Genomic DNA, 13,330 nt, shown 5'->3' on the forward strand with positions numbered 1-13,330 from the left:
CTGCGTGGAAGTTTCGACTTAAGGTTTGATAAAACCTACAAGGAAGGAGCCACCACCCCTTCAAGTTGATGCCCGTTATTCGTGTATTCTTTGTTTCGAAAAGATATCATCACCGACTTAGCAATTCTTTGCTGGATGAAGTGAGATCATCAGACTTGTTTGTTTTCCCTTTACCTAAACTATTGTTTTTGAGGCTGATTATGCTCACACCATCTTAGTATTTCACCAAGATAGCTTTTTTCAACGTACTCATGCCCATGTCTGCCCTGACTATCAGAGCCTCGCCTAATCTAACTGCCAGATTTAGCATCCGCTTACATGCGCTTGTCATGCCTATATCAGTTATATAAAGGGTATTGCCACTGTGACAGAGGTAGTTTAACTCGCAAATTAAAAGAAGTTTCATCTCCAAGATGGAGTGTTCTTGCTTGCAAGATGCAGTGATAATCAAATTATGTCTCAGTATTCTCTCAAGCTGATGAGTTGGTAGTAGTAGTTCTAAACACCCGGAGTTTTGTCTAGGAAGTCTCCGTGGAAAGCCCAGGAGTCATATGGCTATAGTGTCTCTGCAGGCCAGTGAATTGCTGGTAGTGGACTTAAACATCAAGTTCATCATATTTTCCATATGTATGTTTTGAATAGCTTCACGTTCACTCAATTGAGATGGTGGGTTATGAGACATGTAATCAGGCAACGTTAGCTGACTTGCATTTTTTTTTTTCACATAAAACCATTATTTTGACTCTTCAGGCTCATGCAACCCTGTCATCATTCGCATCTTACATAGCGTCAGTTCTATCATGATTTCATCATCCTTTGGCCGTTTTTATCGGTCCTCCCATACAATCTCCGCCGACATCTTTTCTATATACCTTCTTAGGTTTTGTCAGTAACAGACCGAAAAACGGCAATTTGCCTTTTTTGCAGAGGCGCAGCTAAACATGACCTCATGTATACGGAATCCGTGATGCCGCCTGACATAGAGTGTATTCACCCTGCCTCCCTCTGTTTCTATCCATCATCTACCCTCTATCGCCCATTCTCGCCAGTCAATTTTTTGAACGGGCTTCAATTATTGAACCTCATCTACTGTATTTATTCTTTAAGTCAAGTATCTACCTCTGCTCTGTTACTCTCTCGATTTGAACACTATGAGACAGCCACAGTGGGCCGACGAGCAAGCCGGAGACCCTAGGCTCAGCGAACAGGGCTGTACCGAGGTCTACAAGCATAAAAGATATCAAGCATCAAAGCCACCTTCCTATACACAGACAGCGCAGGACAGCCCCCCTGAGTACGGTGATACTAGTCAGTGACCACAACATCCCTAGGATTAGATGATAAGCTAACCAAAACGATCGATGTAGCAGCGGACTTGGAAGCCGCTATCAATTGTCGGGAGTGTTGCTGTAGGCCTCTCCGTGTAATCAAGAGTCGATGGATCTCGTTTCTAGAGTTCATACGTCGCCATAAAACATGCGTGGTGATATGCGGGATAGTTTTTGCAATTTTGGCAATAGTCGGTGCTCCCGTCTACCCTTTCGTAAGAACTTCTGTTTACTCCCTACCCTTCAAGTGCCTTGAGATATTTCAGAAGCTGATTGTTACATAGATGCTCGCTGATCGGGAAGTTCAGAAAAACGCTTTAGCACAACAACAAGAGTACAACTACTGGTACAACTACTACTACAACTACTATAAGAACTACTACCAAAATAATACACCCCCGCAGTGAAGAAGGTAGACTTACTTTTTTGGCGAAGATGGGATGGGTTTCGGTCTGTTCCGCTTTGAGGCGGGTAGGGTAGACATCATCATGTCACTTGTCTGTCGTTATGGTTTTCTTTTTTTCTTTTCTTTGTTTTGTTCATTTTTGTTCTTATCTTTATCTTTACTTCTTTCTAATTCAACCTGATTTCTCTTATTCGAGATGGTTCATGATTTGTTCTGTCGCGATATAAAATGGCTATGAAAGGGTACCCACAGAGCTCAGAAGCGTCTAGATATCTTTTGTAACCGAGTGGTATTCTTTGCCACTCTATGTAAATCCATCACCAGACTCATATATTGTCCAACATGATGTTCACTAATTTCGTCCACTGAGATGAGAAGACAAGAGCGTATGCTCTTCACCAAGATTTTGATAGTTACCATTGTTTCAATCACGTTTCTGGTAGCCGTCTATGTGCTCCACTGGTTTGGCCGGTTGTCCATTATCAGATTGTCAAACAGAAAGAGCATCCAGAAGACGATTCATTGACTGGTGAACATGTTGGTAGTAACTTTTCTTACCAGCAAGTTGTGATGTAGAGTTTTGCTGCTATCTGAAATTATTACTGTGGAATAGTGCTAGCTGTTTCTCTTATTTACTCTCTGTTTTCTTCCTATACATGTCCGTAAGGTTTTGGTAAGCAGCAGAAAACATTGACTTTGCACTTTTCGTACCAATGCAACCAAAATGACCTCATGTATACGGAACTGTGATGTCGCCTGATATAGTATACTAGGTAGTTATCTTGCCTTTCTCTGTTTCTAATCCACTCTCCATCACCGATTCTTGCCAGTCAAGATTTCGAGCAAGTTTCGAGAATCAGACCCCATCTATCAAATTCATTCTATAATTACATTCACCTATCTACATTTGTGCCATTACTCTCTATATTCAACACCATGACACAGCTACAGTGGGCCGACGGGCGACAACCTGAATACCCTGGGCTCAGCCAACAAGATTATACCCAAGCCTACGAGCTTAATAGATGTCATGTACCAGCGCCACCTTCCTATACACAGGTAGTGCAGAACAGACCGGCTCTGGAAAGTGGTACTAGTCAGTGTCCACAACGTCCCTATGGCTAGAAAACACAGGCTAACTAGATTGATCCAAGGAGCGGCCGACTTGGAGGCCCAAAACAATCCAAGGCGTCGCCCTGGATCTCCCTGGGCAAAAATTAAGCAATGGTTTTTATATCTACAGCTAGTTTGCATGAAGCTACTGGGGATATGTCTGGCACTCAGTTTCTTATTCCTTTTTGTCGTCTTGCCTATAGTAAGAACTCCTATTTTATCCCTAATCTCCAAGAACCACCGTGGGTCATTGCAGATGCTGATTGTACATAGCTGCTGTTGACATGGGACAGTGAGAAGCACGCTTGAGCAAAGCACTCCCGTGGATATTATATAGTTCTCTGGTAACAGGGCGGTCTTGTTGTGGCGGTGATGGGATGCATTCGGTCTGTTTTGTGTTGAGGCGGAGTGAGGAGCTGTTTGGGTTAGGGCAACTTGTTTTCTCGGATATGATTTGATAGTAATTGGAATGTGACAACGACTTTCGTCTTTTGCTCAGTGCCATAGTGAGTTTTGTAGCTTGGTTCACGTAGAACACGGCTGTTTGTACCTGATGTGTTGACTATCTATACAAGCGCTACACAAGCAGACAGAGGACACTGTTTTATACTACTTGGTTAAGTTGCAGGGAGCTTGAGGGTCAACGTTAGATTCTATTCACATTGCTATAGCATGGCTAAATGAAATTGGCAGTCAGTGTGTTGCATGATAATATTTTATGCACGTACTCACTGCACGACCAGTTTCGAGCTGCTGGTGAGCTTTCCGTGAATACCATATAGAAGTATCATGCGCCTCTGGCTGCATGATGTGAGGTTAAAGTGATCGGATTTCAGGATAGTTCCCGGAACATATGGATGGGATGGGAATGTTATCATATAGCTCACGTACATGTCACTTCGAAGACAAAGGATAGTATCTCTATAACTGTTGTTATATGAAGCCTCACTGAGACTTGATCTAGTCTACTACTCTCGTATATTTTCCAAACACAGAAACCATCCTTGATATAATCATCACGCCCGTGACATCAGTTGATTATACTCAGCCTGGTTTCTTACTGCCAAAGCAATGGCATATACCCCCGAACGGCTTTCTGTAGCCAGACGGCTATTTCAACGCCACGAGGCTCCTTCCACAAGGAAGGAAGATCAATTTCCATTTCGCAAACAATACTCATTCCGCGAGCGGACTCTAAGCAGTCTGAAGACACACAGTTCCACCTGGATTGACGACGATGAGACAGACGACTACGATCCAAAACAAGAGTCTGCTTCCTCACGGCGAAAGCGGCCCTCACATTCGAGCAATATAGCGCCAAAGAAACGGGCTAAAATCGCAGACACACTGATCGTCGCGATGTCGCTGGGTTCTGACAGCGGGAAGGGCTTTCTTTCCTCGATCTCCGACTGGGGAGACGATTCAACCGACCTCCTGGAACAGCCTGAGGGGGTAGACACGTTCTTCAAGGCTCACGGCGAGCCTCGCACTCTCACAACCTCATTGGCTCATCCAGTGAACTTCGCCCACGACCCCCCAGACGACGGATCCTCACCCTGCCACTGGTGCGCCAACTTCATCTATGGCCTCCTCGGACTAGGCAAAAGAACCGTCCAAGTAATGGACTACGGAAACGGGAAATATGAAGAAATCAGCGGGGAACACACGGTAGCAGGACACGAACCCAGTCGCATGTGCGTCGCATGCGCCCTTGAGAGAATCCACATCACGCAGTGCGCGGGCCACCGCATCATTCCACTGAAAGGATACAGTCCGGATACGTTCGACTTCGGCGCGGCCTTTAAGAGTCTAACTCCTGGGATCGAGGGTCCCAGTATGATCAACCCGTGGTGTTCGCTCTGTCCGAGCCCGGCCTTCTTTGGGTGCAGTGCGATCCAGCCTGTCAATGTATACCAAGAATGCGTGGATCCTTGCTCTCCTGATGCTGTTGGTTGCGGACTGCTGTTGTGTGAGCGGTGTGAAGCCGGGATGCGTGAGTGTGGGGGAGAATTTTCGAAGGTGGTCAAGAGGAATCAGCAGGAGGATGCGGATTTTGGGTCTCGCGCGGATGTGGAATATATTTTGCCAGGGAATGCCCTCTATCGGTTTTATACGGGTTGATGGATACTCTCTCTCTCCTTATTTCTTTCATCCTTCTTTCTTACTCACTCTTTTGTTTCTTTCTTTCTTTTCTTTTTTCTTTCCGTTTCTTGCTTTTTTCCTTCCTATTTCTATCAATTTTGGCCAGCGACTGCCATGTATAAACCAGTTAAGCTCTCCACATGGATTTGATTGGGGATTGAATAAGCAACGTGGAGCGATTTCCATTCCCAGATTGACTTTGGATCACGTAGTGTGAAGAATGACCTCACCAGTCAGTGTCTGTAGTTGTCACTCTGATTCAGAGTTTTATAATTTCAGTGATTATAGAATACGTTGTCAGACAATAGGATGGATATTGTTATCACTACTCTGTATATCCAAGTGAATGCAGACTCAGTTAATTTGACACCACCTCTACAACACCCCATTGAATTAGAGATAAAAATAACTACAAAGAAAGCAAACTACGATCAATAAGAATCGAAATATAAATCAGACATCTCGACTACATACCAATACATATCGAGCCCTATAAGTGCAGTTTTGTCCAGTCCAGTCCATCAAACCCCCACCAGCCAATCAGCATCACGCTCATCCTGACTAAACAGTCGGACTTGGGATTTTCTCTGCCTTCATTGATCAACTTCTTTCTTTTTCCTCCTCAAAACGCCTCGAGTCCAATCATTCCCTCGAGACTTCGTCAAATCCGGTCCTTTCCCTTTTTCTCTGGTTTCAAAGGTACCTCATCGAAGTCTTTGTTGGTTGGCTTCTATGTTGTCCGTCCCTTTGTGCGTGTGTGTGTTCCCTGAATTTTAAAGCCACCACCGACCCCGAAAATTCCCAAACCCACACCCACCCAATCCCCCTCAATTCATCCCACCGTGTTACCTCGAGCTGCCACGAGACGTGCGCAGCTCATCGTCACGACGTCTTCCACCAAGCGCCGCAAGGTAGCAGAGCCTCGCAGACCAGGATCTTCTCCGGGTTTGTCGGTCGCCTCGCAGGCCGGGAGACACCACCGCCCTCACGATTCCGATCCTTCGTCCTCCTCCTCCCTTCCGCCGAACCCCGGTCCCTCCTCGACCTCCGATTCGACTCGCAGTCACAGTTCCTCTGCCTCGCCGCCCCCGCGCTACATCCCCGCCCATCTGCAGGACGAAGTGCTGGGCAGCAAATCCCAGCCTGCTGCTGCCCGTTCCCCGACCCCCGACTCCGCCAGTAGTCTTCTCGACCTTCCGTCTAAGGCCTGCGCGGGTCTCTCCCTGTCCAGCGATCCCGCCTCAGACATGTCTGCTTCCGACCAAAGAGACGACAGCGCCCCGTCCGGCGAGCGTGCGCCCCGTTCGCCCTCCCCCAGTGTGAAACGGCCCGAGGTCGAACAAGATACGGAAATGAATCTAGGTGCGACAGACCCGGCTTCCCAAACCAACAACCCGGACTCGATGGATACCTCCGGGTCAGACGACAGTAGTCCCGCGAGCAACGATGCGGGGTCTGGTTCGGACAACGTTTACCCGACCCCATCGAGCATGTCGACATATACCGCTCCCTCCGCGAGTCGCAACAGCACCAAATCCAAATCCTCCGTGGCATCGGCCGACCGCCCGTCCTACGACGACCAGGTTGCCAAGGTGACCTGTCTGATGCAGCAACCTCTGCAGGACAAACAGAAAGGCTATGTGGTGTCCATGGGCTGGCTGAAACGGGTCCTCGCCCGAAGCGCGACCCATGGAGGCACCACGGACAAGACGGCCACGGAAGGGGAGGTCGGCCCGGTCGACAATTCAGATTTGGTCTTGGTGACGGATCCCGCCCTCGCCGGCTTGAAAGACGAGGCCGGAGAGCCGTTCGTGCCTCTGCGGCCCGGTCTTCAGATGTCGGAGGATTTGGAGATCGTCCCGCAGGAGGCCTGGGATCTGATCGTCGAATGGTACGGTCTCGCCGATCAGTCGCCCATTATCGTCCGTTACGCCCACAACACCAGCCCAGTGGGCGCTGCCGAAAACGTCCAGTACGAGATCAACCCTCCCATCTTTACGATCCTGAAGCTCCCCAATCCGTCCACGGGCACGACGCCACATGCCCTGAAGGACAAGGCAAGGAAGCCGGCCAGGGTGCTGTCGAGTCGACATGCAAATGCTCAGAAGTGGCTGAAAGAAGCCAAGGGTTTGGCCAATGTCAATCTTTCCACCAAGGTTCGCATCTGGAGAATCCTGGGCGGCCTAACCAGCGCAACTGGGTCGGCCGCCATCACCCCGGCCGCTTCTCGCAGTGCCTCCCCAGCGCCGACCGCTGCGGGTGCTTCCAATGCGGGTAGCAATCTTGTCATCGACTCCAACACGTTTCTCTCCTTGTCCGAGGGCGCGCAACGGGAGGCCATCGATCTCAAAGACCAGACGGCCAACGAGAATTTCAACGGCAAATCCTCGCTGGACTTCGTCGGACTTGGTGCTAGCGCAGTGCTCGTTCTCGAGGAACGTGTGCCCGGCCCCAATGGCGGAACCTGGGCCTCGGAGGTGTCAAAGCACACGTTGAGTCGCCTTGGAATCACGAATGGCACCACTACCACTACCGCCAAAAAGGAGACGACGTCGAAGTTGAAGGCCCAGAGCCCACCTGCCAGTGGGCGGACCTCCCCTGCGCCGGAGCCCATCAGGGGGCGCAAGAAGGACGGCAAGCCTCGTGGAAACACTGGTCTGAGTAACCTGGGAAACACCTGTTACATGAACTCGGCCTTGCAATGCGTGCGGAGTGTCGAGGAACTCTGCCACTACTTCTTGAGTATGTCTTAATATGCACATGTGGAAGAGACACCTTTACTGACGATCTCTCAGATGACAGATACAAGAAAGACCTCAACCCCAGCAACCCGCTGGCTCATAACGGCGAGGTTGCCAAGGCTTATGCCAACTTGCTGCGGTCAATCTACGACGAGTCGGCGCCGTCGTCGTTCGCTCCTCGGCAGCTGAAGAACACCATTGGTCGCTACGGTCCTGCTTTCTCCGGATATGGACAGCAAGATTCCCAGGAGTTCCTTCTGTTCCTCCTCGATGGTCTCCAAGAGGACTTGAACAGGATCCAGAAGAAGCCATACATTGAGAAACCCGACTCGACCGATGAGATGGTCCATAACAAGGCGGCCCTCGCTGACTTTGCTGATCGATGCTGGGACATCTACAAGGCCCGCAACGATTCTGTCATCACGGACTTGTTCGCCGGTATGTATAAGTCGACTCTGATCTGTCCGGCGTGCGACAAGGTCAGCATCATCTTCGACCCGTTCAACAACCTCACGCTCCAGCTGCCGATCGAGAATGTCTGGAACAAGAATATCTACTACTTTGGTCTCGACAAGAAGCCGGTGCTCATCGACATTGAAATCGACAAGAACTCCAGCATTAAGGCGCTCAAGGAGCTTTTGGCCAAGAAGATGGGATCGGATCCGGAGAAGCTGATCATGGCCGAGATCTACAAACGGAAGTTTTACAAGATGTTCGACAATCTGAGCTCCATCGCCGAGACCCAGATCGGCGGGAACGACGACATCGGTATTTTCGAGGTCGAGTCCGTGCCAACCAATTACGACCCGGACAAGGCCCCGCGTGGATATTACGCCTTCGGTCGCTCCGACCATGAAGTGATCCCTTCCATCGACTCCCCCAAGGCTGAGAAAATGCTGATCCCGGTTTTCAATCGGGTCGAGTACCGGAAATCCAACGGTTACAAGAACAGTTCCTGGCGGCTCTTCGGCGTCCCCTCGTATGTTGTCATCAACCGGGACGAGGCTTACTGCTACGACAGTATTATCCGAAAGCTTCTGGTCAGGGCTAGCACCATGACCACCCGCGATTTCCTCAATGAGGAAGTGCCGGGCGAGGACACCCAGCAGGAAGACTCGGACACCGTTGTCATGAACGACGACGATGCGCGGTCGGCCGATTCCAAGATCAAGACATCTTCCGTGGACGGCGAGGACGGGATGGTGGACGTCTCCATGCGCGACGCGTCCGACGCGGGCTCCCAGAAGGCTAAGCATCACTCGGATGCTATTGAGAGCACCATCCCTTCAAGATTCCGGGATCTCTTCGAGGTGAAGATCATGAAGGGTTCGAATGAAGCTGTTCCAACCGGCTTCTCTTCGTTGGAGGACGGCAAGAACTGCCCTAGGATGGCTTTCCGCAGGACCAAGCCGGCTAGCGTACCGAAAGAGGTAAGGCCCGGTGCATCCAACATTGTAGATCGCACTAACGATATCAAGGAACAGTCCGAGAAGACCAACGGCAGTGAAGGCTCCGGCCAGGAGAGCGCGAGCAGCGCCTCGGATAGCAGCTCAGATGGGCTGAACGCCGACTCTCGGCCCGCAACCCCCAAGGCTCCGGTTCAAACCCGTCCCTTTGTGTGTCCAGGGGAGGGTTTGGTTCTCGACTGGACCGAGGAGGCCTACGATGCCTTGTTCTCGGAAGATAAGGACCCTCATTCGGTCCGTGGCAAAGCCACTTGGGCCAATGTGGAGAGGCTGCAAGACCCTGAGCTCGCCAAGCGACGCCAATTGCGGCAGACGCGCAAGAAGCGGGGCGTCTCGCTTTACGAGTGTCTGGACGAGTTCAACAAGGAAGAGGTGCTCTCCGAGAACGACGCTTGGTACTGCCCTCGCTGCAAGGAGCACCGCCGCGCCAGCAAGAAGTTCGAGCTGTGGAAGACACCAGACATTCTGGTCATGCACCTGAAGAGATTTAGTGCCACTCGCAGTTTCCGAGACAAGCTGGATCTCCTGGTCGACTTCCCGGTAGAGGGGCTTGATATGACCGGCCGCGTCGAGTGTCCCGAAGATGGTAAGAGCCTGATCTATGATCTGTTCGCCGTCGACAACCATTATGGCGGGCTTGGCGGTGGTCATTACACGGCGTACGCCAAGAACTTCATGACGGGCCAGTGGAATGAGTATAATGGTAGGTTACTCCACTGAAAAGCATCTGTCAGAAACCGCTAACCGTACCAGACTCCTCCGTCTCGAGGGCGCTTGACCCCCAGAACGTGGTCACATCGTCCGCCTATCTCCTGTTCTACCGCCGCCGATCCGAACGCCCACTAGGCGGCAAGGTCCTCGAGGAGATCACCGAGTCATCCACACGGCCATCCAGCGAAGCCGGGTCCCACAACCCGTCCCGGGCGCAGTCCCTGTCGGGGGAAGGCCGGCGCTTCGGCGATTCCTCTCGCAATGGGTCGTCGAGCGGATCAGCCGGAGCCGGAGCAGCTCCCCAGTCGGGCGGTGGCTCACAGGATGGAACGCGCCCGGCTAAAAAGGACCAGCCGCCGCAGTACTCGCACAGCCCTACAGCCGGGGAAACGAGCCTCGACGGGGCGCACCGACAGGAAGGTATGAACAATGAAGAAGCTGAGTTTGGCGACTCCACCACGACCCATTTCCCGGATCCGCCCTTCTGGTCGTTCGATCGAATCTCGGATGCTCACTACGGCCCTTCGCAGATGACTACAACAACAACAGCGCTCCCGGGATCCATCTCTGATAACGACAGCCGGCTTGGTATCGAGGATGACGACGACGACGAAATCGCCAGCGACTGCGCTGTCGGCGGTGGAGACCTCAGCGATAACGATTTTCCCTTGGCCTCTTTGACGGATAGTCCGTTTGGCACTGGACCCGGATGTCCCGGGACTCCTATGGATGAATTCGTGCAGGATCTCGTTCCGCCCCCGCTGGATGGCGACGACGATGACGAGGAGATGCCCGTGGTGGAGCTACGAGCGGAGGATGATCAGTCCTAGCTATGAGACGTGAGGATGAGGATATGAGACGCAGGAGGTTTACGAATAGATAGGGTCGCCGATAGGCGAGGCCCGAACATTTCAGCAGACGGTTGCTTAAGCAGTTGGTCTTTTTCTTTTTCTTTTCTTTTCCTTTTTCCTTTTTCCTTTTATCACTATTTCCTTTTTCTAGACATTTGGTCTTCGTTATCTCCCGCCTAGTCTCAACCTGAACCCGACTAGACAGTGGGAGACAGGCCAGTCCTTGGATGGTGAAGCATGGAGTGTCTGTCCGATATGATGATGCATTTACTGGGGTTTTTGGATGGCGTATGAAAGCCGTCCTTGCATACAACTATTTATTATATTTTTCTATCGAGAAAAGTTGTGGGCGGGGATATGACAGTCTTGTCAGATTCCTAAAAGAAAAGCAAAAAAGAACAAGGAGAAAAGCATTGACTGGAGGGTGTGGATATGGATATGGATACGTACAGTGGTAGAGAGCAGAAGCGGCTTCTAGCTGTGATGCATGCATGCAGAGGAACGATGAATTGAATTTCATGTGCTGGACTTTTGGTTGGCACTTTCTACTTCTTTTCTTTTCTTTATTTTTATGTAATTCTTCCCTTATACTGTGTAGTATGATACTCTATCCTAAACCTGTAGGTACCTATCACCTGAATCGATCATGGTCATTGTTATTGGCTAGTCATCTGAAGGGTCAGGAGGTAGCTTCGTAGTGTAGGACGGAGGTATCATGCAGAACAACCACTACAATATATGGATGTGATGTCATCTATCATATGTAGCTATAGTGGAATGGATATATTTATAGAAAAATAATAACAAGTAGATACAAATACACCAGAGAGGGTATGAAAAAGTCCTACTAATTATCGATAAATAACCCGGATTGCCAGAGAGAGATATGTGGGGTAAGACAGACGTACAGACAGACGTACAAACCACTAAAGGTGGCAAATCTTCAAGATGCGGTCGTATGGGGTAGAGGTTATCCCCGTGGATTTTGATTTGCTTGCAAAAGACAGGTTTAAGTTTCCATTGACCCCGGTTCGATCCCGGGTACGACCTTTTCTTTTATTTATTTTCTTCTTCTTCTTCAGTTTTTTGATCTTATGTGTATGTTTATACTGTTTACGGTGCTTTTTTTGTTTGCTACACTTTCTAGTCATATCATGGAAAACTAAAAATACGGAATACTGTCTCTGTAATACATATTTACTCTCGCCTGAGTAATGGCAAGATCAAGTCATTCAAGATATCTCGGCTGATCAGCGCTCTATATTAATGATCGACATACTATACCAACACCTGATATTCTTCAGGTCACTTTCTGTTATGATAACGGCACGGGGTGCATTTGTACTCGCCACTGTTGGTATATATGTGAGTTGTTTCTCATGCTATGTAGAAGTATTTCTGTTCGCTTTACCTTCTCAGTGTATGTCCAGTGAGAATAGAAGGAACTACTGCGTATGTTCTTTCTATGTTCAAGTCTATACTTTACTCCATCTACTGTTATAAACATATCTAATCCATTCTATTCCCTTCACGGAGTAGATACCTATATACAACCTGACTACATCCTCTCTCTCTCATCTCAAACCTCTCCAGATCCACAGTCAATAAATCAACAAACAACCACCAAAATGCCATCCCCCACAACCCCAACCATCAAAATCTCCCCCCAGACTCAACCCCCCCATCAACGCCACCACCAGCCCTAGAAACAGCAACGCCTACCCCACCCCCACCCCCATCCCGACCCCCCAACCACCACAGCGACAGCGACATCAGCGTCCTCGATCTCGGTCCTAGCATCGACACCATGCACCCCTCAGAGCTTCACCCAGCACATACCCAGCTACAGCTACAGCTGCAAACCACCCTGGCACCACCGACTCCTCTGGCTGTCTTACCAGGGACAGATGCACTCACCCTCACCACCGTCCCCAGCACCACCACCACCGTCCCGAGCACCACAAGTACCACAAAATTAACCAGTGAAGCGCACGAAAGCGACGAGGACGAAAGCGGATCGACAACCCCAAGACCGTCGACTATCTCGTTCACTAGTACTAGTACTACTGGTACCTCAGGGTCAGGACAGAGTACCCCCATGCCGAGGAGGGGTCGTCTCGTGGGCGGGGGTGTTCTGGCTTCGTTGAGGGCGTTCTCGTCGCCTTTGTTGATGCCGTTGAGGGGCGATGTTTCTTCTTCGCCTGGGTCTGGGGGCGGGAGTGAGAGAGGGAGTGGAAGTGGGAATGGAAGTGGAAGGAGGGTGCGGGGTGCTGAGAGGCCGGGGGTTAGGAGGGCGAGGACGTCGCTTTGGGGGAGGTAGTTGATTGTCTTTTGTTGACGGAACTTTTTCTCTTCTCTTTCTTTTGAAATTTGGGATTGGGTGAACTTTATTTGTTGTTTAGGTTTGGTTTGGTTTGGTTTGTTTCAGTGTTCGAGAGCTAGTCGATGGAGAGGATTTGAAGATGCAGTGGTTCTACATAGTAGACACAGGCTGGTCAGACTGGGTAATTTGGCACAATGGTCCTGTTTGCTTTATTTGCTGTCTTTAATGTGGACTTGAAATGGTTTACTT

At 50.0% G+C, this 13,330-nt stretch overlaps 4 protein-coding genes and 1 non-coding gene across 5 annotated transcripts; all 5 read left to right on the forward strand.

Annotated features, from left to right (window-relative positions):
- Window positions 1-778: 778 nt before the first annotated feature.
- P168DRAFT_306845 (uncharacterized protein) lies at window positions 779-1,911 on the forward strand. The gene is made up of 3 exons (XM_024839061.1): window positions 779-1,308; window positions 1,368-1,543; window positions 1,613-1,911. Exons 1-3 carry the CDS (start codon window positions 1,152-1,154, stop codon window positions 1,733-1,735), a joined length of 456 nt encoding a protein of 151 aa, XP_024690325.1. The 5' UTR covers window positions 779-1,151; the 3' UTR covers window positions 1,736-1,911.
- A 2,007-nt stretch (window positions 1,912-3,918) lies between these two features.
- P168DRAFT_274348 (putative C6 finger domain protein) lies at window positions 3,919-4,968 on the forward strand (the record flags this gene model as incomplete). Its single annotated transcript, XM_024835419.1, has 1 exon — window positions 3,919-4,968. The coding sequence occupies one exon, from the start codon at window positions 3,919-3,921 to the stop codon at window positions 4,966-4,968; it is 1,050 nt and encodes a 349-aa protein (XP_024690326.1).
- Window positions 4,969-6,001: 1,033 nt separating this feature from the next.
- Window positions 6,002-10,861, forward strand: P168DRAFT_55060 (putative ubiquitin-specific protease UBP12). Its single transcript, XM_024842002.1, has 4 exons — window positions 6,002-7,731; window positions 7,785-9,160; window positions 9,215-9,899; window positions 9,950-10,861. Exons 1-4 carry the CDS (start codon window positions 6,237-6,239, stop codon window positions 10,735-10,737), a joined length of 4,344 nt encoding a protein of 1,447 aa, XP_024690327.1. The 5' UTR covers window positions 6,002-6,236; the 3' UTR covers window positions 10,738-10,861.
- An 849-nt stretch (window positions 10,862-11,710) lies between these two features.
- On the forward strand, window positions 11,711-11,808 carry P168DRAFT_t140. The gene has a single exon. It is a non-coding gene; the product is annotated as a tRNA-Gln (tRNA).
- Window positions 11,809-12,565: 757 nt separating this feature from the next.
- Window positions 12,566-13,078, forward strand: P168DRAFT_321306 (uncharacterized protein; the record flags this gene model as incomplete). Its single annotated transcript, XM_024840449.1, has 1 exon — window positions 12,566-13,078. The coding sequence occupies one exon, from the start codon at window positions 12,566-12,568 to the stop codon at window positions 13,076-13,078; it is 513 nt and encodes a 170-aa protein (XP_024690328.1).
- Between the last annotated feature and the right edge of the window lie 252 nt (window positions 13,079-13,330).

The sequence above is a fragment of the Aspergillus campestris genome (assembly GCF_002847485.1).
Source record: "Aspergillus campestris IBT 28561 chromosome Unknown P168scaffold_11, whole genome shotgun sequence".
NCBI lineage: Eukaryota > Fungi > Ascomycota > Eurotiomycetes > Eurotiales > Aspergillaceae > Aspergillus > Aspergillus campestris.

Coding starts and splice junctions, on each gene's coding strand:
- P168DRAFT_306845 (XM_024839061.1), top strand. CDS start 1,152: ATGAGACAGCCACAGTGGGCCGACGAGCAAGCCGGAGACCCTAGGCTC. Junction 1,309..1,367: donor CCCTGAGTACGGTGATACTA/GTCAGTGACCAC, acceptor CGATCGATGTAG/CAGCGGACTTGGAAGCCGCT. Junction 1,544..1,612: donor GTGCTCCCGTCTACCCTTTC/GTAAGAACTTCT, acceptor ATTGTTACATAG/ATGCTCGCTGATCGGGAAGT.
- P168DRAFT_55060 (XM_024842002.1), top strand. CDS start 6,237: ATGTCTGCTTCCGACCAAAGAGACGACAGCGCCCCGTCCGGCGAGCGT. Junction 7,732..7,784: donor ACTCTGCCACTACTTCTTGA/GTATGTCTTAAT, acceptor ACGATCTCTCAG/ATGACAGATACAAGAAAGAC. Junction 9,161..9,214: donor CGGCTAGCGTACCGAAAGAG/GTAAGGCCCGGT, acceptor ATCAAGGAACAG/TCCGAGAAGACCAACGGCAG.